Source organism: Ovis canadensis, chromosome 7 (assembly GCF_042477335.2).
Source record: "Ovis canadensis isolate MfBH-ARS-UI-01 breed Bighorn chromosome 7, ARS-UI_OviCan_v2, whole genome shotgun sequence".
In the NCBI taxonomy this organism is placed as follows: Eukaryota; Metazoa; Chordata; class Mammalia; order Artiodactyla; family Bovidae; genus Ovis; species Ovis canadensis.
Genome location: NC_091251.1, coordinates 56,516,535 through 56,542,481, shown reverse-complemented (window position 1 = coordinate 56,542,481; position 25,947 = coordinate 56,516,535). Strand labels below are relative to the sequence as shown.

The window sequence follows — 25,947 nt, the reverse complement described above, 5'->3', positions numbered from 1 at the left end:
TTCCTTGCCTTAGGAAACCTGTTGACTTGGTCAAGTTAAAGAGTTAGTCATTCAGTTGGGTCTGACTCTTTGTGCCCCCATGGACAGTAGCCCACCAGACCCCTCTGTCCATGGGATTCTCCAGGCAAGAATATTAGAGTAGGTAGCTATTCCCTTCTCCAGGGACTCTTCCCAACCCAGGGATCGAACCCAGGTCTCCTGCATTGCAGGTGGATTCTTTACCGCCTGAGCCACCAGGAAAGCCCTTGACTTGGTTGACCTGGCCAAAGGGACCATTAATCTTTGCGGTGTCTTATGCCAAATGATTATATCCTGTCCTGTGACAGGGCAGAAAAGTTCTTGGAGAGATTGTAGATGGACTGTTTGTATCATTTCTCCCAGACAGGGCATAGAAAACAGGGCTTTGCTATCTTTCATTGATTCCAAGATGCACATTTTTGGATCTCTGAAATCAGGACTTCTCTCTCAAACAATGGCATCATATCTTTATGGTGGGTCTGAAGTGAAGGCAGGTGCTCCAGGAGATGATCACACTGCTTCTGCTAGCCATTGGGGCCACCCAGCCTCAGACTGTTTAACATTAGATTTCTTGCTTGAGGTTCTTTTGGATTCCACTAATTGTGTAAATGAAGAAAGGAAATTGTGTAAATGCAGAAAGGAATTCTGTCTGAGTACCACCAGCCCGAGGCTCCTGTTCTCAGGGGAGGATTCTTCCACCCTTCTACCCAGTGTCAGGACTTTCCTGGTGGTTCAGACAGTAAAGAATCCACCTGCAATGCGGGAGACCCGGGTTTGGTCCCTGGGTCGGGAAGATCCTTTAGAGAAAGGAGTGGCTACCCACTCCAGTATTCTTGCCTGGTGAATTCCATGGGCAGAGGAGCCTGGTGAGCTACAGTCCACGGGGTTGCAAAGAGTCAGATGTGACTGAGCAACTGAGCGACCCAGTGTCAAGCCTGAAATGCACACATTCCCTTGCCTTCCCCTCCCACCTGGTGGCTTTATTTCTCACCTCCCCTCTCAGTGAGGGTGTCCCAGCTTTGTATTTGGTATTTTCTCTTAGACTTCCCATCTTGGGCTTCTTTTTAAATTTATTTTGGGGTCATAAAATAATGATGCATCTTACATTTGGTGAAAATATGGTTTCTTCGACTTGATGAAAACTGTTTGTTACAAATATTATATATAATATTTGAAGTGATCCAGCCCATGGGGTCGCTAAGAGTCGGACACGACTGAGCGACTTCCCTTTCACTTTTCACTTTCATGCACTGGAGAAGGAAATGGCAACCCACTCCAGTGTTCTTGCCTGGAGAATCCCAGGGATGGGGGAGCCTGGTGGGCTGCCGTCTATGGGGTCACACAGAGTTGGACACGACTGAAGTGACTTAGCAGCAGCAGCAGCAGCATGTAATAGAAAGGGAGGTAGGATTCGAAAGACATGGTTTCATGGGATCATTCTAAACCATGCCCCATCTGCGCTATTCCCTGGGCAGCCCCACCCCTGCCATGACATCGGGCTGCTTACTGCTGGGCACCCATTTCAGTCCCATGGCCCTTGGGATGGAGACAGAGCTCTTCAGTACGGCAAAGCCCTACTGGTCCTGCCTTCTTTCCAGCCGCATCTACATCGTACTCCTCTTCTTTCCTCTCCAGCTTTCCTTCTGCCTGAGCAATTTCAGCTTCAGGCCCCCTCCCAGCACAGAGCCCTGGCATGACAGTTTTGTGGGGAAAACTACCTCCTCCCTGGTTTGCTTCGCTGACCTCAGCTCTAGGTCACCACCTCAGGGACCCCCTTTCTGACTAGGTCACCTGCCCCTGCAGCCTCCTGCAGTGCTGCAGTCTTCTCATAGCTGCAGCTCTATCTCTTCAGAATGTTCTAGATCAACGTGGAGTCGTTTACTGCAAACTCCATGAAGGCAGGAAACATACCTGTTTTCACTCAACATTGTATTCCTGGGGACAGGATAAGTGCCCAGCAGTTGACAGGTGCCGAACAATTCTTTGTAAGTGGATAGATGGGTATGTCTGGGTAGAACCTGCCCCACAGCAGAGTGAACCCCTGGCTCCTGGGGCAGCTAGGGGAAGGAAGCAGAAGACCCCGTCGGAAGGCGTCCACTTTTGCCACTACTGTGCCCTTGGGCAAATCACACCCTCTCTGTTTCCTCAGCACCAAATTCAGAATAACACCTACCCCTTCCTCTCTGACAAGGGGGTTTGCGAGTCTGTGCAGGCATCTTGGAACGATACTATCTGTTCTGTCACCCCCACGCTTCTAGCACAGCGCTGGGCCCACTCTCCACACTCTGCCTCTCTGAGCTGGCTGGCTGTCTCCTCCTCTGGGAAAAGGGAGACAAGATGATCCAGTGTTTAGGGAGAGGCGCACACAGCCTGCGGTCAGGAAGGGACCACTGGGCCTCATGCTTCCCAATCTTAATGTCCACCCTCTTCAGACCTTAGGGACATGAGAAAAGGGTTCTCATTCCCAACAGAAGGTTGGAGCCCTGAGCCACAGGCGGGAAGGTGGAGAAGGGCAAGATGCTGCCCCTTCCCTCCTAATCCTCAGGCTGATCTTCAGACACGGAAGGGCTGGATGGGAACAATAAACTGCCTGCCTTCTGGGACACACTTCTTAGGACAATTGCTTAGAGGGTATGAGGCTTCCACATTACCTGGCAAAACACATGAAGTTGCTTATTTTACCTCTGGGATCTGAACTTTAATATTAAAGTGCATTTTTTACATCAAAAGCTATCTGTTCCTAAATACCCCATCTTAGACTCAGGCATCCTGGGTTCATGTTTCATCTGTATCAACTAGCTATGAATGACCCTGTGTAAGTCATTTCCCCCTGGAGGTCAGTTTCCTCATCAGTTACATGGAAATAACAGTAACAACAACAATAATACCACCTACCTTCCTGTCTCACAGAGTTCTTTTAAGGATCACAGACATAAATGCTTGGTAAGTTAAATGTCAATGTGAATGAAAAGTAATCTTTTCTCTGTGAATTTAAAATTCTGCCATCAGCAGCAGGAAAACACCAAGCTGACTATTAGCCCTAGGTAACTCAAATGGTACCCAAGACCTGTAGTCCATAAAGCAGGAAGTGAGATGTGAACAAGTCCATTATCACAAATCAGTTACTGAGTGTCTCCCTGAGTGTCTCCCCAGGGCCAGCTGTCTCCCTCTGGAGAAGGGAATGCTGAGGGGTATTCAACAGCAACTGTTTTAACAGCCTGGCTGCCCAGCAAGTCACCCAACAAACCAGGCAGGTGAGAGGAGGCACAGAATGGATAACTAGCTAGTCCCTCCGTGCTTCTGGATTCTGGGAGGAGGTGGAAGGCTATGCTACAGACACACACCCCTGCAGGAGAATTTGAGTTGATGCCTGGCAGGGAAGCTGGGAGCAGGCTTCAGCAAACCATCCAGGATGCATTAATGACCCGATGCTGGTGCTCAGAGTTTCAAGCCGGCCAAGACTCCCTCGCCACATGATCTGTTGAGCAGCTCTCCAAGGGACTCACTGGCGTCCTGGCAGAACATGGAACCTGGGCTGTCCACGCTCCCACTCTCCATCTGGAAGCTGCCCACCAGTTCCTGGAGCCACCGGAGGTCTGCTGAGAGCTCCTGCCTCAGGGTCTCAAACTGCGTCTGCAGGTGGTCCAGCTTCCTGGCTGCGCCCCCAAGGCGGGACCCTGTGGCCCGGATGTCCTCTCGAAGGAGCTTCTTCGAGGACTTCACCTTGCGGAACTCGTACCTGAGCTGAGACAGGTCGTGCCGGGCTCTCTCGCTCTCCTCCCGGTACCAAGCCTCCTTCTCATTGTAGATGGAGATCAGGGTCTCCACATCGTCCTGGATGGTGTCATGGGTCCCTGTCAGGGCCCGGCAGCCCTGCTCCACCTGAGCCACATCCTCGACCACACGGGCAAAGCGCTCAAAGTTGACGTAGGTGTTGTTGGGGGGCATGCTTGAGTGGCATTTGAGGGTGTACTCTCTCAGGCGCTTGGTCTTCAGCTGGTTGGGCTCTGCCTTGTGCTGTTCTGGGGCTCTGATCTCTCCTTTGGACTGGTGGGTGTTTAGACAGAAGGGCCAGAGTTAATTTGACGTCTGCTCCAAGGTGCAGGCGGAAGGCACTCGAGCTGCCTCTGCATTCACAGCATGCTCCAGGCCATGGGAAGACCAGGGTGGGCTGAGCACCCCCATAGACCATCAGAAAGGTCAGGAGGATGGGGTGTTGCCTGCACACGCATTTCCAGGCAGAGTGGTCCACAGTCATTAGAGAGGGTCTCTGCATGCATAGCGTTTAAGGGTGCTTGCACAGACAAGCAGGCTACAGCCAGGATTCTGCAAGCATCCACTCCAAAGAGGAAGCGCACAAGGCCATGGCTGATGGGGGAAACTGGGGCTTCTCTCCATCAGGGCCTGTGGGCTCCCTGGGCCTCGGCAATACTCAGCATGCTGAGCAAGGAGGCAGCCCACCAGACTCCCCAGCTCTGCACTCAAGCCTAGAAGGCCCTCAGCCTTCCCCATCCTTCACTGAGTCAATGAACCCGGCCTTCTCCAGGGCACTCCGGCCCTCTCTGCTCTCTCATCTCCTGTGGACCTCTGCCTGTTCTCATCTGCACCCTCAGATCACCCTCGCCAGCTCTCCCATTTGACAATTTCAGTGAAAGTGAGGTCTGCTGATGTTCCTAGAAGGGCACATCTCATCCATCAGCAGAGCAAGGGTCAGAGTCCCGCTCCCCTGATTCCCATTCTACCAAAGTGCTTATCACATGCACTTTACTGAGACCAGACTGCCAGGCCCTCTGAACACCCAGCAGCCAGAAGCCCAGTTACAAAGTGGGTTAGGCAGGAAGTCACCTTTGTGCCCCACCCTCCCCAGAGAGAACAGAACTGCCCTGAGGGGTGGCTGCCTCTCCCCCAGCAGGCCTCCAGCTGGGCAGCCCATTCTCTGAGGTTGCCAGGTGCCTAAGGAAGGCACTGACCCGGTTTGAGTCATCCTTAACTCAGAGTTTTGAAAGTCAGAAACAAGGTGCCCTGGTAACACATCTGAGGTTTTCAACTGTCACTGATCTCTATAGCCGAGGAGTCCTGATTTCTTTTTTGAGAATAACTGTGACATGTCTTCTGACAGGGGCTTCCCAGGTGGTGCTACTGGTTTGGTACAGAACCCCTCTGCCAATGCAGGAGATATAACAGACTCAGGTTCTATCTCTGGGTCAGGAAATCCCCTGGAGGAGGGCATGGCAACCCACTCCAGTTTTCATGCCTGGAGAATCCCATGGGCAGAGAAGCCTGGCAGGCTACAGTCCATGAGGTTGCAAAGAGTTGGACACAATCGAAGCAACTTAGCACGCTCATGTGTCTTGCGACAAAGAACAGTTTTTAAGATCACTCAAAGAGCAAAGATTTCAGTTGAGGTTTGTGGAAGTTTCTTTTCATTAGTCACCTGAACATATGACATGGAAACTTAAACTCGCAGACCTATTTGAACAAGCCCAGACCCTTGGAGACCCCCAGCTAGCTTCCATCTGTGCTTAGGGGTCAGTGTTTCAAGCAAAGGCCTTGTCACAGGTCTCCTGAATCTGGCCCAGGAATCCCTGGCAACAGAGCAGGAACCTGCTTGCTGAAACTCGTCACCAAGCGCTTACCGTGATCCAGGGATGTCTGAGAGCCTCTTGGATCGTGAGCCGCTTCCTAAATGAAGATGAGAAAACAGTAATGATCCATGAGAAGCTGAGAGCAGCAGTCTCCATTCTCACTCTTCTCAGACCTGCTTTTTGGCATCCTTCAACCACTGCCATCAAACTAGAATCATAAGGAATGCAGAGGTGGATGGGGGACTGGCTACATCTCCTGCATACTAGAGAAAGCAGTCCAGGCAGGCCTCTCAATAGAATGACCTTATATAAACCCTCATCTTTGCTCCCATAGTTGCAGGGCCCAACCCCACACTATTGGAGAGTCCTAAATGCTCTCCATTGGGAAAACTTTGATCTCTGTTTTTCTGTTTGCCTTCCAGATCTCTTCTCTGCCCTTCCCTGCTCTGTACCCAGGTGGGGCAATCCCTCCTACCATTGCCCTTCAACAGAGAAACCAGGCACTGCACTTTAGAGGACCCCACTCTAAGTCTCTCTGAAGTCTATGGGATCAAGAGGACATGGCCTTCCAGAATGTGAGGACTTACCCCCACCTCAGCTCATCCATCCTCTGGGTAGCCAGCACCCTCCAACTCCCTGCCCATCTCCTTTGATCACACACCCATGGGGCTTACCCTGAGCCCTGAGGAAGGGGTGGGATTAGCAGGTCTCCTATGGTCCCACTGTTCTGACTCCTCTGGGCTGGACACCCTCCCCACTCCCATCCTGAATCGTCTTGAAAACCCTGCCCCTTTCCATTAACGAATTCTAGTTCCAGGTACCTTTGAGACAAACTGCAAAAAACAAAGAGCTCTAAAAAAAATCCAGGCTGACTTACGTACACACACGCATGGTTATTTGCATTTCAGCGGGAAAAGAAATGAGAAAGACTTGAGTAAACAAGATGAAAGCCAAGTCTTGGCCAGTTCACACTCCTCAGCACCTGCCCAGATTAGACCCTAATGGTCGCTGACAGCCTGTGGCAAAGCAGGCACAGGCTGGCATGTCTACGGGAGAAGTGGCAGGAGAGAGTCAGGACCTGAGAGGCCAGTGCCCTTCTCTTCTTTGTCCCCTTACCGGGTCTCTTTAACCAGAAGCTTCCGAATGAAGTCCTTGGCCAGCTCGCTGGTCTGGCTGAAGAATTCCTCGTCAAAGTCGTAACTCACTGCTGTGATATTTGCTAGCGTTTCCTGCTTCGTGTCTCCCAGGAAAGGGGATGCTCCACTAAGGCTGGGCACACAGAGAGGGAATACGTGACTGTAAGAAAGGAGACGCAAGTGGGGGTGATGGACTCAGGGGCCTGGACTCGTACTGCTGCACGGGGGTGGGAGGCTCCCCGCAGTCCTTTGTGGGGGTTCCAGTCAACAGCTTTTCAAACGAGTCCAATTCAATACACTTAATGGAGTGCCTACTAAGGGCTTGAAAGAGAGAATTGTGTCTTCAAGGGACTTGAAAGAGGAGGGGAGAGAAACAGAGACCTGGCTCTTCATCATCTCCAGTAGAACACAGAATAAAATAAAGAACAGACGAAGGGCTGGAGAAGCCCAGGACAGAGGGGAGGCCCAGCGCAGGCCTCATGGAAGAGCCGACATTTGCACCAGTTTTGTCCTGAAGGGGCTGTCAGCAGTCAGAGAAGGAGATGGAAGGTCTTCTAGGCTAACGAGCATCCTGAGCAAAGCCTGATAAGTGTGGCAATAGATGGGCCATTAGAGGCTAGAGGGGTGTATGAGGTTCCCTGCAGGGTTTGTCAAGAAGGTGTCATTCAGGGACTTCCCTGGTGGTCCAGTGGCTAAGATTCTGTGCTCCCAGTGAAAGGGGCCTGGGTTCAATCCCTGGTCAGGGAACTAGATCCCACATGCTGCAACTAAGAGTTCCCTTGCTGCAGCTAAAGATCCCACAACAGATGGAAAATCCTGTGTGCCACAACTAAGACCTGGTGCAGCCAAACAAATAAATATAAATTTATAAATTTATAAATTTATAAATTTTAATATAAATTTATTTATTTTAATTGGAAGCTAATTACTTTACAATATTGTATTGGTTTTGCCATACATTAACATGAATCCGCCACGAGTGTACACGTGTTCCCCATCCTGAATCCCCCTCCCACCTCCCTCCCCTTACCACCCCTCTGGGTCATCCCAGTGCACCAGCCCAGAGCATCCTGTATCCTGCATCGACCTGGACTGGTGATCCGTTTCACATATGATAATATATATGTTTCAATGCCATTCTCCCAAATCATCCCACCCTCACCCTCTCCCACAGAGTCCAAAAGACTGTTCTATACATCTGTGTCTCTTTTGCTGTCTTGCTTACAGGGTTATCGTTACCATCTTCCTAAATTCCATATATATGTGTTAATATACTATATTGGTGTTCTTCCTTCTGGCTTACTTCACTCTGTATAATAGTCTCTAGTTTCATCCACCTCATTAGAACTGATTCAAATGTATTCCTTTTAATGGCTGAGTAATACTCCATTGTGTGTATGTACCACAGCTATCTTATCCATTCATCTGCTGATGGACATCTAGGTTGCTTCCATGTCCTGGCTATTATAAACAGTGCTGCGATAAACATTGGGGTACATGTGTCTCTTCCAATTCTGGTTTCCTTGGTGTGTATGCCCAGCAGTGGGATTGCTGGGTCATAAGGCAGTTCTATTTCCAGTTTTTTAAGAAATCTCCACACTGTTCTCCATAGTGGCTGTACTAGTTTGCATTCCCACCAACAGTGTAGGAGGGTTCCCTTTTCTCCACACCCTCTCCAGCATTTATTGCTTGTAGACTTTTGGATCGCAGCCACTCTGACTGGCGTGAAATGGTACCTCATTGTGGTTTTGATTTGCATTTCTCTGATAATGAGTGATGTTGAGCATCTTTTCATGTGTTTGTTAGCCCTCTGTATGTCTTCTTTGGAGAAATGTCTGTTTAATTCTTTGGCCCATTTTTTTGATTGGGTTGTTTATTTTTCTGGAATTGAGCTGCAGGAGTTGTTTATATATTTTTGACATTAACTCTTTGTCAGTTGCTTCATTTGCTATTACTTTCTCCCATTCTGAAGGCTGTCTTTTTACCTTGCTTATAGTTTCTTTTGTTGTGCAAAAGCTGTTAAGTTTAATTAGGTCCCATTTGTTTATTTTTGCTTTTATTTCCAATATTCTGGGAGGTGGGTCATAGAGGATCCTGCTGTGATTTATGTTGGAGAGTGTTGCCTATGTTTTCCTCTAGGAGTTTTATAGTTTCTGGTCTTACGTTTAGATTGTTAATGTATTTTGAGTTTATTTTTGTGTATGGTAATAGAAAGTGTTCTAGTTTCATTCTTTTACATTTTTTACATTTAAAAAAATGTGCCATTCAAACAGTGACTCCTTAATCTACTGTCTCCTGCCTAATGTTCAAAATATGCCATTGTCCCAGGAATCCTTGGGCCCTACCCTCCCTCCTGTTTTCTACAGAATCACATCTAAACTTCTCAGGAAGGCATCAAAAGTTGGTCTCCACCACATGTTCTGTATTTTCACTGCACTTATCACTCTTGCTGTCCCCTTCCTCATCCAGGATGGCACTTCCTTTCCTTTCTACCAGGAAAATTCATCTCATTCCTTCCAGCCCAGTTCAAATCAATCTTTCTCTCCTATCTCCCTCTCTCGCTCCCTCTCTCCCATTAAACTTTCTGCAGTCCCAGCAAACCAGTGGCTCTCCCATTTGTCTCACAAAGCCATGTTCATACCTAAAGCACAACCTTGGTCCTACTGGGTGAGAGTTAGCGGTCTGGTATCTCCCTCCCACACAAAAAAAGTTCCAGGCAAGCAGGACAGACTCTCCATTTGGTACCCCGAGTGCCTGGCACTGTGTTCACTGAGGATCAGGTGGTCAATAAACTGTACGGAATTCAGTGGGCTACAGGAAGATTGTGTGCCCTGGAGATGCTGGAATTCCTTACTATTTCAATATGGAAGTCATATCTGAATATCCTGGCTCTAATCTGGAATTATGCAGCCATGCGTCAAATTCTCTCTGCATCAAATTCCTCTATGGCTTTTAAAAAATACTAATGCCCAGATCTTACTCCTAGTGATTCTGATTTCATAGATAAGGAGTGGGGCCTGGGCCATAGCAGATATTAAAAGGTCTGATGTGAAGAAAAAGAAAAAAAGGTCTGACGTGCTGCCTGGGTTGACACCCTCTGTTGCAACTCAAGGGGCAGGGGTGGGGCAGGGGGGACGGCATCTACCACATCGGCAGAGCTCCCAGTCCAAGGACGAGTCATAAGGAGGGATTACAGGGGTGTTGAGAGAGCTGAGTGTTGACCTCCCCATCCTTCATGCCCTCTGGCTGTGGGCTGCCTCTTACCCAGAGTGCCATAAAAACAGCATTTTCCAGGAGTGCTGTGAGTGGAAACAGTTGGCAAGTACTGATGTAATGAACACCAACTAATCAGCAATGTCTGTTTGAGCAGTGCTAGGAAGTTTGCACGTCGGCTTATTTAATCCTCAACGCAACCGTGGCAGGAAGTTTATGATTCCTATTTTTCTGATGAGAAAAACAAGCCCAGAAGTTGTTTTTCTGCCGAAGGCCATAGGGATGGAAAGTGATAGTTTCACTACACAATGCAGGAAATCTCTGCTTAAGCACTTAATACTTCAGAGTCAAGAAAGAGACTAGGAAAAAGAGAAGAGACAGCATGTGAGAGGAAAAGGGGTCCTGGGGAAGGGAGAGGAAAGGCAGAGAAAGACGAAGCAGGATCAGGAAGGGCATGGGGGCTTGACGGCCGTCCCAGGTTTCTGAGTGAAAACTGACATTCTCACCGGAGACCTGGGTCCAGGTGAGACCGTGGGTGGATCCTGGCCACAGGAGGGACGCAAACACAAGCAGTGCTGAATGGAGGGCTCCGGGCTGCTCTCCCGGGTTCCTGCCCAGCCCCAAGCCCAGGCTCAAATGTATGAAATCGAGCTGAGTGCACTGAGCCTCAGGTTCACTGTGTGGATCTAACTCATCTGGTCATGGTGGGTGCTCCGGAAACGTCAGTCTGTCTGTCTGCCTGCTCCTCTCTCATTCCTCCTGTTCCCCCTGGATCTGAGCTGGGTCAGAGCCCCGGGATCAGTTGTACTCACAGGATGTAGGTGATGACACCAATGCTCCTGCAAAACAAAGAACAGTCAAGTCAGAGCCTCTTGGCTCTCCTCCCAGACCAGCAAGCGACTCCCCACATGGCTCTGAGGGTCTTTTCATGGCAGCCCCCACGCACTGCCTCAAGCCCCACACGCCTCCCCACCCCACACTTCAGCAGCAGCCTAGGACTCGCTCAGAGTCAACCAGCTCTGGACGTTGAGTCCGAGGACCCACTTACAGCTGTAATGACCACCTCTGAGCCTCTTTCTCCTCATAAAATGAGGATGATAATAACTATCTTACAGGACCACTGGGAGGATTTTAGAAAACCAAGTGATCAAGGTACTCAGCCAACTGGATAGCACAGTTCACATGAAACGAGCCCCGTCTGTGCAGTCAATCGCTGCGGTATGCCCGGCCCAGCACAGTAGCTAGAATACATGAGGCCCCCAGTGATCACATGGTTGACCAACAGAATGAATTATAGTCATTAGTATGTTTATCACAGCTATGGCAGGTCTCAGGGTGAGCCCGTACCTCTAGCTTCCAGCCCCTTGTTCTCTGCCTTGGCCATGTGCTAACTGGCCACATGCCAGCACCCCAGGAGCAGCCAGAGGCTCTTAAAGGTGAGTGTGGAGGAAGAGGTTTTCATCCAGCAGGGTGTCAGCCAGAGCCAGGATCTGGGGCCACCTGGGTGGCCTGTCCCACTTACCACATGTCAGCCTCCAGTCCCAGGGGCTCATAGTTCACAATTTCTGGAGCTGAAAGAAGCCATGTTGAAGAGTCAGCAGGAGTATGAAAAGGAGAAGAGATGATCTTAAGGAGTTTTAGGGAATTAGATGCCAAATGTCTCCATCCTGAACCCTCCCTAAGGAAAATTAGAGAGGCGGATGGAGATAACCTGGGTCTAAGGATTTTGCGGGAGGAAGTTTCCTGTTATTCTGATAGTGACAAAGACAGAAAGCACAAGGGGACCCCTGGAAAAGGAAGAGGAGGGTGGAGAGAGGAGGGTGCAGGACGGACAGTGGGGCCCATGACAAAGACTGCTTTAGAACTCTCAGCTGGAAACCAGTCAGCCAGCGCTGGAAGGTGATGGGGGAGAAAAGGAGGCAGAGAGAGAATCCACACTCCTCTGCGGGTGTCTAAAGAGGCCACCTCCCACCTGAGCAGGGGCAGGAGGACATTCTGGTGGCCACTGAGGTGAGGAGCAAGGGGTGATGTCCAAGGGGCATCCAAAAGAAGATGCCAGGAACAGGCTGGGTACCTGGGGTGGGAGTGAGGTCATCACATAGGCGTCATCACACAGGTAGAAACAGGAGCCATGTGAATGCTGCCAGGACTGCAAGAAGGTGCAGAGTCTAGGAAAGAAGACTCTACCCAGGACAGAAGAGAGCCAAATGCTGCCTGGAGATCAAGCCCGTAGCCCGGGATGGCCTGGAAAGCGAGTGTTGAATTTCACACCCACTGCAGTGACCAGAGAGTGCTGAATGTGGACGGTGAGGTAAGAGTGCAGATGACTCTTTTAAAAAGTTTGGTGATGAAATAGAAAAGAAAGAGGGGGCGATAACTAGAAAGAAGGGGCTGTTTTGTTTAATCACGAATGGGAGAAGGTGGAGAGGGGAAGGCTAAGTCTGTTTGTTAGTGTGTGTGTTAGTCGCTCAGTCGTGTCCGACTCTTTGCGACCCCATGGACTGTAGCCCACTAGGCTCCTCTGTCCCTAGAACAATATCAAAACCTCTGCATCTATAGGATAAGCCCACCATTCCACCCTCTCAGATGCAGGAACCACTCTCCTGGCTTTGCTCTTTGTTAGCTTCCTAAAAATGATGGCATACTGCATCTCATCTACCGTCAATAGACCTTTTTTTCCCACTCAACTGACGCTCCTATTATTCACTGAATGTTCACCCATGGTCTTTCCTCTTCACTGCCATATAGTAGTCCACTTTGTGAATACAGACTATCTTCCAGTCATTTCCTTAGTGACCATTTGGATGGTCTCTACTTATATTATTTTATTATATTATCATCTTTTATTAGAAAAATATTGCTATGAGCTTTTCTGTACTCATCTCCTGAGAAACACACGAAAGGCTTTCTCTAGGACAGTGTTATTCAAAGTGCAGTCTGCAGGCAAGATATGTACAGAAGTTGAGAGTATGTATTTAGAGGCTTGTATAGCAATTTGACATTGTCGTGGCACTCACACCATGATCACTTTTCAGGGAATTTATTTGTATTTATCTTATTGAAGAAGCTGTACAGGATACACTATTTTCCCCCAAGTCGTTCCTCATAGAGAGTTTGAGAAGCACAACTCGCTTTCCGGTGCTCATCTGCTTGATGTAAACACATACTCATTTCTGTCCTCCAGGTGCTTTTGTTTGTCCACTTTCATCTGGGCTTTTCTTTCTTGCCTTTTTTAAAAAAAATCACTTCTTGTTAGTTTTCTTACTGACTTTTCCTAACTTCTAATTTTGTAATGGTTACCCCTGAGATTTTACTATGGACATGAAACAAATTCTAACATAAATCAATATTTGGGCCCTCCTCTAACAATACAAGAATTTTAGAACACTAATTTCAAGTACTCTGTCCTATCTAACATTATTTTCTTCAGTTTCTATCTTTTTTTTCAATCCCATATTTAAGCTTTATCATCATCATCATTATTTAGGAAAGAAAATAATTATATTTGCCTAATGTTCACTGATTTCTTTGCTCCTATTACTTCTGGCATTTAGAACCCCAAGTACACCTTTTAGAAGTTCCACTAACAAAGGTCTATTGGACATTGTTTTTATTGTTTTATCTTTGTTGTTGTTGTTGTTGTTTTTATTTTGCTTTTTTAAAAATCTCTTACTTTCATTCTTGAAATACAATTTCTTCACAACTATGGAGTCTTTATTTTTCCTCAGTTCTTTGAATATTATATTCTATTGGACACTGGTGTTTTCAGAAGTATGCTGTCAGTCCAATTATTGGTTTTTGTTTATTGTTGGTTTTTGTAGGCAATTTATCTTTTCTCTCTGGTTAATTTTCAAGATCTTCTCTTTGTCTCTGATGCCCTATAGTTTAAGTATAATGCATGGACTTTATAGGTATGGACTTCTTTCTGATTGAAATACACTGTCCTTTCTGTGTCTGGGGATGCATGTTTTTACATCAGTTCTGAAAATTCTCAGCAGTTTTATTCAGATACTGACTCTATTGTCTTAATTCCCTCCTCCAGGAATCCAAATAGACTTATGTTAAACTTTTTATTTTAACCTTATTTCACTTATCCTCTCTTTAATGTTTCTATATCTTTGCCACTGTGTGATAGTCTAGCTAATTTTTTCCAACTCAGTCTTCCAATTCTTTAATTGTCTCCTCAGCTGTGTATAATCTGCTGTTTGGCCCATCCACTGAGTTTAAAATTTCAACGAGCGTATGAATTTCTTAAAGTTCTATCTAGTTCTTTTAAAAATTTACCTGGTCATTTTTGAGTCTCTTGTTGCTTGCTCATTCTTATGAGTTTACCTGTTATTTCTATATACATTCCATTTATTTTATAGTCAACATCTGATCGTTTTAATATCCTACTTCCTGGAACATCTAAATCTTGCTAGTCTCTGATAAATGCTGACATGCACACTTGTCTTTAGGAGAGATCCTCTTATCGAATATTCTTGCAGCTCACAGCTCCAGCTCAAAGTTCATTTAGGGTAGGACAGGACAGGTGATGCTGAAGGAGTTACTATATTTAAAGATTTACCTTATTTCCTAAGTCCAGAGTCACATTAAAAACAATATTTTTCTCAAGAATCCAATTTTGTAGTGAGAGGACCTTTTGGAAGAAGTCTTCCACCACATTCCCAGAAGCTGACAGTCTTAAACTCTGGTCTCACGTTAAAATTTCAAAGAGGGAATAGGGAACAGTGGTTATAACCTGTTCAGGGGTCTATGATGAAAAGGAAGTCATCATAATTTGGGCAGGGGCTTAGAGAAACCATCCTATATATCTGTAAGGAGCAAATAAGACCAGTTCTGGACTGGAGCTGTATCATACTGGCTCACTAGAGTCAACCGTGGGCATCTCTTCCCAACTCTGAATTCAGTGAAACAGGTTGGTAGCTTGAAACTGGTAAATGCTATAAATTAGGGCTATATTTTGTTTTGTCCTGAGACCTGACTGTTAGACATTTACAGCATATCACTGGGAAAATCCCTCCACAGTTTGTCTGGCTCCGCCCATCAATGTCCCACTCACATTGGCACCCTGTGTGAACCCTCTGATCCATCTAGAGAGGACAGTGAACTGCCCCTGATAAACATCCTCATTCTGGCCCTCCACCCCCGCTATGGGGCGCCTCGGATATGCGCCTCCTCTACCCCGGCTTCTTCCCCACCCACCCCCCTTTAGATTCTCCTCCACCCACAACACCAGCACTTTGTCTGTCGCTCAAGGCCAGGACTGAGCCCACTGACCTTGTGAGAGTGGCTACGTTGTGTAACAGTCTTTCAGAGCTGTCTATATCACTCACCTCACAATTAACCACATCCTCTCTCATGACAACTCTTCCATTACTGCCCTGAATTTCTAGTTGAACCATCTATTATTATTCAACCCTTGGTATGAACTTAAATAAAACATGCATTTTTATCACATATGTGAATGGTGGGCAGTAACTGCTATCTTGGACAAAGTTTGAGGCTGTATACCTGTACCCTAGGTTCAAGTTGGTTCTACCACTAACTGACTGTGTGGCCCTGGGTATGTCATTCTGAGTGTGGCTCCTTACCATCCCTGTGTCTCCAGCATCTGATGTCTATAGTAGATAGAGAATAACCACTGGTTGGCCTTAACTAAAATCCCCTAGCTCTCCAATTCCATATCTGTTAAACTAGACCAGATGATCTGAAAAGATCCCTCTAGCACTCTTGTTTGACGGTTTGATGTCTTATTTCTACAGCTAAATTATAAGCCCCTTAAAGGCTCCTTCGAGAGATAACCTGGTATAATGGAAAGAGTATAGGCTTTGGGACTTCCCTAGTGGTCCAGTGTATAGGACTCTGCGTGTCCACTGCAGGGGGCACAGGTTCAATCCCTGGTCAGGGAACTAAGATTCCACATGCCGCGCAGTGCAGTCACACACACAAAAAAGCATAGGCTTTAATGTTGGATGTATCTGTATTTGAATCTCTGCTCTATCATGCACTGGTTGTTTGACCTTGAATAAGGCACTTGATGGAGAAAATATTTTGAACCTGCTTCATAAGATTGTATGGGTATTAATTTGACAATGTCTGTATACAGAACACCAGGCCTAGTGCCTGACACACGCCAAGATTCTCCTGCTGGGGCTTCTACAGTTTCATTCCCTAGTGGCTGCAGAGTTGGTATATGTGGCCTGAAACTCCATCATGGTGGATGATCTGGTTCATCTTTCTTTTTGTTTAGACTATGGTCAGAAGTTTCAGTCCCCAGATTTTGAGGAAACCATGCCCTCCTTCCATCTCTAAGAGCATTTCAACTCCCCGAGCAGTGAGATGGTGGTTCTCAATTCTCACTCCTTTCTCCTCTGCAAAGCTGTTCCTTTATGACCCCCTGGCCTGTGGCACAAGTCCTAAAAGGGGGTTTCTGTGGCCTGGGCCAAGGCTGAGAGACACAGAGGGAAGACAGAGCCGGCAGAGCCCTGCTGGCTGGGCACCCTGTGCATGAATAAAGGCCAGATGTATGGGACAGGCAAGTGTGTGGATCTGGCATCTGGCAGATAATTTCCCTTTTCTTTTTTGGGAAATCAAAAGCTACTCCAGAAAAGACTGAGTTTATGGGAATGCAACAGGGTGAGGTAATTTTAAATCTTCACAATCAGTTCGTCTAAGAGCAGGAAGTGGGGCCAGCTCTGGGAAGATTTAACTCTGCAAAGGGCCCCAGCCCCACCTGGCCTCCCACTGCCCTGCTGGCGCTCAACCCTCACCCAGAGGCCAGCAAGACATTTCCTGTGGACAAAGGAGCATGGCAGGTTATGGGCCACAGGGTCGCAAAGAGTCGGAGATGACTGAAGCCACTTGGCACACACGCACGCATGCAAGGCATCATCTCTCGGCCCAGAGGCTACAGCCCCAGACACACGGTTCGCTCCTGGGATTTCTCTCTCTGTTGATCCCAGATTCTCAGCTGGGAGAAAAACAGGCCTAAAACTCACCAACAAATTCTGGTGTCCCAAAAATGTTCTTAAATTCAACTCCATCTTCTATTTCATGAGCCAGGCCAAAGTCAATCAGCTTGATGTGTGGAATGGGAATATTCTTGTCCAACAACATAATGTTTTCTGGCTGGGGAACAACAACAACAAAAAAAAAAAACAAGGAAGAAAAGAGGATAAAAGAAAGATGGTAATTAAAGCCCTATTTTATGTTTTTGCTTTGGGTTTAAGGTGGGGTTTAGTGTTCTTTTTTAGGAGACCAAAACTGCACAAACCCTTTCTTACTCTTGTGTCCTTGGTCTTTTCCTGTGAAACCAAGAATAGCCACCATGCTGAGGGCAAGGCCTGGGTTTTACCAAACCTGCTGCTGACAGAGAACCAGACTGTGGCTTTAGCCCTTCTGTTTCTGAATGGGAGATCCCTGCCATGTTGTGCCTTTGTCTCCCCATCTGTCAGATGGGGCCAGGGAGATACTTGCAGCATTTCCTGTAAACAAAACCATGGCCTCTCTATATGTGATGGGGGAGGGGCACTACAACTTAACCCCAATTTACACTTGGCTTATTGACCTGCACCTTCCTGACCGCCCCTTTCCCCTGGCTGGTCAGCTTCCTGTTGACAACACTCCCCTCCCCTAGACTAACGTGTAGCTCACAATTCTCTGCGTGTTTAACTAATTTTGGCCTTCAGTGAGACACAGGAAAGAGCACCTGATTTCCAGGGAAAATACCAGCTGCCTAGACTATTTCCAGCCCAGCAAACAGCTGCCAGATTGGACACAACACTGAGGGTGTCTGCTGGTGGGAGACCAGCCCTGCCCTGGCCTCACACAGCCCCAGTTCCCAGTGAGGTCAGAACAGGATCCTGAGCTGACCCTTTGCACTCCCACCCAACCGCTCAGAGCAGCTGGTAGGTGAGCAGGTCCCTCTGATTCATCTTCTCTCCTCCTGCTCCTCACCAGGACTATCCTGGATCCCATTCGAAAAGAAAAGCCTTGAAAACATACATGCCCACAAAAACTGGTACACAGATGTTCTCAGCAGCATATTCATAACAGTCTCAAAGTAGGAGCAACACAAATGGCCAGCACTGAAGAGTAGATGCATGAAGCGTGGTATATCCATACAGTGGAGTGCTATTCAGCCATAAAAAGGAATGGAGGCAGAGAAAAACATGAAAAGGAATGACGTACTGATACATGCTATATACCACGGGTGAACCTTGACAACATCTTGCTAAGTGAAAATCAGTCATCAAAAATCGCAGATTATATGACTCCATTAATATAAGATATGGATATAGGCAGATCCACAGAGACAGAGAGTAGACAGGGAGTTGCCTAGGGCCTGGGGAATGGGGAGTGACTACTAACAGGTACAGGGTTTCTTTCAGGTGATGAAAATCATCCAAAATTGATTGCAGTGTGAGTTATACGACTCTGTAAATTGTACACTTCAAATGGGTGAATTATACATGACATATAACTCTCAATAAAGTAGTTTTAAAGAAGTAGATAAGCAAATAAAGAAATGTTTGAGAAAACAGAATGGCCCTGTTTCTCAGAGCACTAGGGAATTTCCCACCTTGCCCTTCTGCTCTACCCGGAAAGCCTCTGCTCAGTCCCTGTCCACTGAAACCCCAGTCAGGCTTCAAAGTCTGAGTTAATCCAGCTCTTCCTTGAAATCTGCCCTCACCGGCACTGAGCCTTCTCTCCAGCCCGCAGATGTGGACTCCTTCATGCTCACCGGAACCCTTCTGCCATGTCAGTTGTCACACTCTCCAACAGTCCTCACTGCCCTACTGGACCCTCGGCTGGAGGGAGGAGCCAGGTCTTTGCATCTCCGCCACCACACAGAACACAGAGGGTGACAGGTGGACAGTGGCCCTCGCTATTGGTTAGACTGATCCTGAATCTGCACTGAAGACACCCCAGGTGTTTGCATCCGCAACTTCCCGCTCCCTGAAGTCTCTGACCTCACATCTCAGTGGCTTGAAACTTTCACTCAAGTGAGTTGGATGAGAAACCCTTCCACTTTTTTTCCCTTTAAAAAAAAAAAAGTTTCCTTTTGCATCTTTAAAGTGTGTTTATTCTTTTTCCCCTCCAGAGATTTTTCTCCACTTTATTTTGAAACTGTGTCAAAGTCCTTTTCCAAGGCAGGGCAGCTTCTTGGGCTCTGCAGAAAGGCAAGCAAGGGCAGCGGGTGGTCAGGACATGGGACACAAACTAGGGGTCCCACGCCAGTGTGCCGATCTGGCCCTCTGGTGGCTTCTCAGGGACCCCAAGTGTCCTGGCACCTGGGAAGTGAGTTAAGCACTCCCCACAGCCCACCATCTCCTGAACTGGGGGGTTCTCCTCCTCTCATTCCAAAGTACTCCTGAGCCACCTTTTGGGAACATCGCTCTTCCAGGGAACAGCCCTGAGGCTTCTTCCTGGAGCTGAGGGGCCCAGCCCAGGTACTCCTGACCACCACGGTGTGCTTAAAGCCCAGCACCACCACAAAACACGCTGAAAGGAGCTGAGAGCTGCCGTGGACACAGCAGACACAGAGCCCTGCTGGTCCCAAGACTGGGGAGCAGTAGGGATGGGCACCGGGACCCACAGGAAGGAAGGAGCAACAATCAGAGGTGAAATTCTCCCAGGCAGCACCCTGAGCGGTGAAAAGAATCTTTGCCTCACATCCTCTCCCCTCTGTGGCCCACATTCAGGGGAAAACAGCCTCTCTGCTGGCTTGTGAGAACCTTCAAGCAAGGCCATGTTTTCTTACCCAAGCCCTATCTGTCCCCTGTCCTGTCTCAAGAACCTCACACACAGCTCCCCTGCTTGGGATACTCCCTGCATAGTCCCGACCCCAAATCTGACTAATTCCTACTCACATTTCAGTAAAAATAGTACCTCCTCCAGAAAGCCTCCCCTCACCACCTCCCCAGTTTCCATCCAGCCTGCACTTCCTCTACTTTAGTGGTTCTCCCACTGCCTCAAGCTTGTCCGTTTACTGACCGGTCTTCTCCACTGCGCTCAGAGCTTCCTGAGAGTCTCAGTCCTACCAACTACCCAAAGCTTGCCCTAGAGCCTGGACCCACCAGGTGCTCAGTGAATGTTCTCCGAGTGAAGACAGGGCCGTTTGGTACCCTCAGGGTGTGCATTACCAGGTCCAGAACACCATCTCTACCCCATCCTTTACTCTGGGCTCTTCCTTTCGTGCGAATGCCTTTCCTACCCTCCATCACACCTTCAGAGCCAGGCCCCCATCTCTGCCTCCTTTTATTTCCTTACTTTGCAGTCACGCACACCCTGACCTTGTGCTCTAAGCCCTCAGAGCTGATCATGCTTACGAGCGAGTAGCCCTAGCTGCAGACTCTTTTGTATTGTGATGCACCTTTCCTGGGTGGTAGCCCCTCTGGGAAAATTCAAGTCGGTTTTAAGGTTCCTGGCACCCCCTCTGATGTCTTGCATTGTGGATGTTTCATAAAATTCTGCTTATGGGAAGTGAAGGAACTGGGACCCTGTAGCTCTTCCCTTTCTTCGCCATGGAGGCTCTTCACCACTAGGGGTGCCCGAGAGCACACCTCCCCTCAGGACAGCTACAGGGCTGAGTCAGGAGGGAAAAGAGACGGACTCAAGAAGGGTCCCAGGGCGAGTCAGAGGGCAGCAAAAAGGCACTATGGTCTAAGCTTCTTCAAGTCTACCCTCCCCAAACTGTGTAGGATAGTGGGAAAGAGCCTAGGCTTAGGTATTGGGAAATTCCAGCTCAGCTCCACCACCAAAGGCTGTGTGAGCATAAGCACGCTTTTCCTCTCTGGATGATACCTGAAGCTCCTTCGGGCTCTAGGCTCTGTGACTGCACGGTGACACAACCTTCCACGCTGGCTGAGCCAATTCCCACTCCTCTGGACCCCAAGACAGGACCTGCAAAGGTTCAGGTCTCCTGGCCCCAGGTCAGGAAGGAAGAGCAGACAGCCCAGCCAGACTGCCCTCTGGGGCAGTACAAAGCTATCTCTACTCCCTCACTCCTGTCATTCTCCAGCTTTATTTACTTCAACCAAACACCTCACCCACACACCTGACGTAACTTCCAAAGCATGTCTGGAGGAAAGGATCACATTCCCATAGGTGCTGCCACTGCCAAGCCCAGGGCCCATGGAGCAGCCACCGGGAGGTGAAATCTTCCCCCTCCATTAAAACAAACCCACCAGCTCAGCCCACCAGACGAGCAGCTGCCAGCCAATGTGCCCTTTAGCAACCCAGTGGATCTGGCCAGAGGTGCCTGGTCTGGTGCCAACTGGAAGCTTATCCTCCAGGGGGACCCATGTCAGGGGATCCCTACCAGCCTGGTACAGCATGTCTAAGAGTCCCTGAAGGATGAAGGCAGCCTCGGGGAGGTAGAGGGGGCTATGTAGTAAGATGCCAAAGACCAGAGCTTAGAGTCAGGCAGGTCCGGGGTCAAATTCTACTCACAGTGAAACCTGGGCAAAGTCTCTGGATCTCTTGGAGCCTTGGTTTCTCATCTGTAAAATGGGAACACCTACTGTGACACAGTGTTGCTCTGAGGATTCAGAGAGACGGTCCACGCAAGGAGCGGTGCCCAGTGAGATTTTAGAGCAGGACTATGTTCTTTCTCTCTTGGGCTGCAGCAGTGACAACAGTCACCCCTGGGGACTTTACTGAATCTGCTGAATCTGAAAAACATGCCCATCGCAGACCTTCCCCCTCTCCCACTCATCTTCTGCTTCCCTCCCCACATCCTATTTCACCCCCACACTTACAATGCTGGGGCCCTAAGGGACCTCAGACACCATTTAGTCCCTGCCTGCTGCAGAGCTACCCAGAGAGGTCAAGAAACTGCCAGGACACCGAGCAAAGAACAGAGCCCAAGTCAGCTGACCCCCAGGCTGCTGCCCTCTTCAGGTGCCCACATGGTCTGCCCATCATCAGGCGAGGTGCTCAGCTCAGCAGAGCAGGAGCCAAGCCAGGTCTGGTTGGGAGACGAGGAAGCTGCCAAGGAACCTTCATCAGAAATGTCAAGCACGGTCCCAGGTTACCCAGGAAGTGCTGGGCAACCTGAGAAAGCAAGGCCGTTTGCTGCTAGGCCTCTGTGAGCAGGTTTCCATGGCACTGCAGCAAATTCTCTGCCCCGACACCTGCCCCACTCCTGGCACACTGTCGATGAGACCACAGATAGCCCCTCCCCACCAGGCTCCAACGCACCCTAGGCCCAAGTCTGTCTTCATCTGGCATTCAAGGCCCTCCCACCTCTGGCCAGCATACCCTCTGCTACATCCTGGCTGACTTTCATCACCCCCACCTCAACCTGCAGTTCACTCGGCGAGAATGCCTTTCTGACAAGCTTCTTCTCGCCTGCTCACCACCCAGCTCCAACATTTCCCTGCTGGAACCTCTCCTGTGATAACCCCCACCCCCAACCCCCGTCAATATACACAGCTAGTTGATCCCCCCAAGGGCCTGCATGGTATGTGGACATGCCTCTAGCAGAGAACCAACTACACTACAATTGCCCCTTCCATTTCCTCTCCCCAGTATCCTGAGGCCCCACAGGGAGGACGGGGGCTTTGTCTCTCTTTTCCATCACTCCACTCCACCTGCCATGGAGTAGGTGCTCAGGAATAGCTGATGGGATGCAGGGATGAATGAACCAATGCAGTCACATGCACGTCTCTTGCACAACCTGCTTTTAGGGAATCAACATAGATAGAGACCCTGGGTTTGAATGCCAGTTTTGGTATTTACCAGCAGTCTAACACCGGGCAAGTTACTTAAGCTCTATCAGCCTCAGACTTTTCACTTGTAAATTAGGAATAACCAAAAACCTACCTCAAGAGGGTTACTAACAGGATCAAACAGGGCATATAAAATGGCCTGTTGCTGTTGTTGTTCAGTCACTAAGTCATGTCTGACTCTTTATGACCCCATAGACTGCAGCACACTGGGCTTCCCTGTCCTTCACTATCTCCTGGAGTTTGCTCAAACTCATGTCCACTGAGTTGGTGATGCCATCCAACCATCTCATCCTCTTTTGCCCCCTTCTCCTCTTGCCTTCAACCTTTCCCAGCATCAGGGTCTTTTCCAAAGAGTCAGCTCTTTGCATCAGGTGGCTGAGGAACTGGAGCTTCAGCTCCAGCATTGGTCCTTCCAATGAATATTCAGGGTTGATTTCCTTTAGGATTGACTGGCTTGATCGCCTTGCTATACAAGGGACTCTCAAGAGTCTTCTCCAGCACCACAGTTGAAAAGCATCAATTCTTCAGTCCTCAGCCTTATTTATGGTCCAACTCTCACATCTGTACACGACTACTGGAAAAACTATAGCTTTGACTATACAGACCTTTGTCAGCAAAGTGATGTCTCTGCTTTTTAATACACTGTCTCGGTTTGTCATAGTCTTTCCGCCAAGGAGCAAGTGTCTTTTAATTTCATGGCTGCAGTCACTGTCCGCAGTGACTTTGGAGACCAAGAAAATGAAATCTGTCACTGTTTCAACTTTTTCTCCATCTATTTGCCATGAAGTGATGGGACCAGGTGCCATGATCTTAGTTTTTTGAATGTTGAGTTTTAAGCCACCTTTTTCACTCTCCTCTTTCACCTTCATCAAGAAGCTCTTTAGTTTCTCTTCTGCCATTAGGGTGGTATCATCTGCATATCTGAGGTTACTGATATTTCTCCCAGCATTCTTGATTCCAGCTTGTGCTTCATCCAGCCTGATATTTCTCATGATGTACTCTGCATATAAGTTAAATAAGCAGGGTGACAATATACAGCCTTGACGTACTCCTTTCCCGATTTAGAACCAGCCTGTTGTTCCATGTCGAGTTCTAACTGTTGCTTCTTGTCCTGCATACAGGCTTCTCAGGTGGCAGGTAAGGTGGTCTGGCATTTCCTTCTCTTTAAGAAATTTCCACAGTTTGTTGTGATCCACACAAAGGCTTTAGCACAGCCAATGAAGCACAAGTAGATATTTTTTTGGAATTCCCTTGCTTTATCTATGATCCAGCAGATGCTGGCAATTTGACCTCTGGTTCTCTGGTCTGTGCCATATGACAACTAGCATTTGCCATGAGTTGTCCCCATACATCACCTTATTAGATTCTCAAGGCCACCAAGCTATGGATGCCCAGTGCCTCCATCTAGCCAGTGAGGAACCTGGGTCTCAATTCAGGCATTCTGAGCCCCAAGCTGTGCTTTGGGGGCCCCATCTGAGCTAGTTACCCACTGGAATCTACTGGAGACTGTGTTAAAAAGACCAAATCAATTAAATCAGCTCACTGGGAGTGAGGCTCCAGAATTGGTTTTCTAAAGCGAGTTCTGCAAGGGAGTCAAAATCAGAGTGCCCCGTGTTTGGGGAACCAACACTTGAGAAGGCCCTGTCTGAGACAGAATTGGGTTTGAACTCCACTTCTGCCCCAGGTTAGCTGTGTGACCTTAGCAATAGACTCATCTCTCTGATCTTGGGCCCCTTATCTGCAAAACAGGAATATTGACATGGTAATGGGTTCTCAGGAGGCACAAGAAAGCCCTAAGAGCCCTTGAGCAACCTCCCTTTCCTATACAATGGCCATGACCATGGACCCTTCCTCATAGGGTCTGTCATGTGGATTAAAGGAGTAGACACAAGCAGAGCACTCAGAGGTGAGCCTGCGTCTTTACTACAGCCCTTAATAAATGTTGGCTGCCACTATTACTGTTACACCACTGCTGTTACCACAACAATCAGCCTGCATCTAGCACTGTCCTATTTACAAAATGCTTTTACCTCCAGGACCTCAGAAAGCTTGGGGTGGGCTAAAGCTGGTGCCTACTGGCTTATGAGAGACTGCTGTTAAATTTGCAGGAATTTTATGAATCAGGTATTAAACTGAACCATGTAAGAATATTATAATATTAAAAATTAAATTATGGAAATATGTTATATTTAAAACACTTAAAACTTATTGCTTCTAATTTCTACTATGTTTTATTATCTTTTATGTTTTTGAAGTTATTTAATGCCTTTTATCTCTGAGTATAAATCATGGCATGTTACTACGTCATGATATGTTACTGCACCCCTCTCCCCAGCTCTAGTCAGTGTCAGCAATATTGGTACCTTGAAATTGGCCACAGCGGGTGTATTTACACCACAGAAATTGGCAGATACTACAAATCAGGACTTGAATTCTTGACTCTAGACTTAGGAAGTGCTAAAGATCACTAAATAACAGAGATTAAATTTATTGTGCTGTGTCTATAGCTATTATTTTGTGCTCTCAGAGAAAACTGAGGAAATATTTTTCAATATTCAGAAATTATTATCCAATTCAGCAAAGAAGCCACTCACATCACTGAAGTTATGAAGTTCCAATGCACAAGCAATATTCATTGCTTCATTTTCACTTTGCCTATTAACATAAACAAAAATACCAACCAACAATCCTGTTGAAAACTACACTCATCTGTCTACTGCATCCATAGGTTGGCTACAGATACAACTAATGAAAAGTGTTCTATGAGAATCAATTTATTTTGTGAAATTAATAAAATAAAATGTTATATATTTTATACTTGTAAATTATATTAGAAACCTTTATATCAGTAGAATTTATAGTAATCTAGTACACTAGATTACTATAAATCTAGTTTACTGGAGTCCAGCTATTACTGGAAAACCACTGCACAGAATCTGAATAGACTAAATTACTGTTTTGTGTTTCCCAGGTGACGAAACTGAGGATCAGAGAGGTTAAGTAACTGACTCAAGGCCACATGACTAATAAGTGGTGCTGCTAGGTTTTCACTCAGGTATTTTAGTGACAAGATACCTGCTGTCTGCACCACCCTTCACCACTTCCAGCATCAGATTCTTTCACTCCTAGGGAGATCAGCTCAGAGGAGGGCTGATGGTAGAGATGTGAATGGAACCTAAAAGGTACTATTTGAACACATGATACCTCAGTGCAGGTCAGGCCTGGGCAGGGGTCCAGAGTGGAGGGCTATGGGCAGCT

At 47.7% G+C, this 25,947-nt stretch overlaps 1 protein-coding gene across 8 annotated transcripts in view; it reads right to left on the bottom strand.

Moving 5' to 3' along the window:
* Window positions 1–25,947, bottom strand: part of DAPK2 (death associated protein kinase 2) — a 133,989-nt gene that overhangs the window by 11,897 nt on the left and 96,145 nt on the right. For 3 of the 8 annotated variants that reach the window (XM_069596235.1, XM_069596236.1, XM_069596234.1), the window contains exons 5-9: window positions 16,954–17,083; window positions 11,475–11,523; window positions 10,765–10,791; window positions 6,720–6,872; window positions 5,655–5,700 (exon numbers count right to left, since the gene is read on the bottom strand). In XM_069596235.1, the coding sequence (XP_069452336.1) occupies window positions 5,655–5,700; window positions 6,720–6,872; window positions 10,765–10,791; window positions 11,475–11,523; window positions 16,954–17,083 (405 nt within the window). Of the gene's footprint in view, window positions 1–5,654; window positions 5,701–6,719; window positions 6,900–10,764; window positions 10,792–11,474; window positions 11,524–16,953; window positions 17,084–25,947 lie in introns of all 8 variants that reach the window. The other 5 variants (XM_069596232.1, XM_069596233.1, XM_069596230.1 and 2 more) reach the window with 2 other exon arrangements.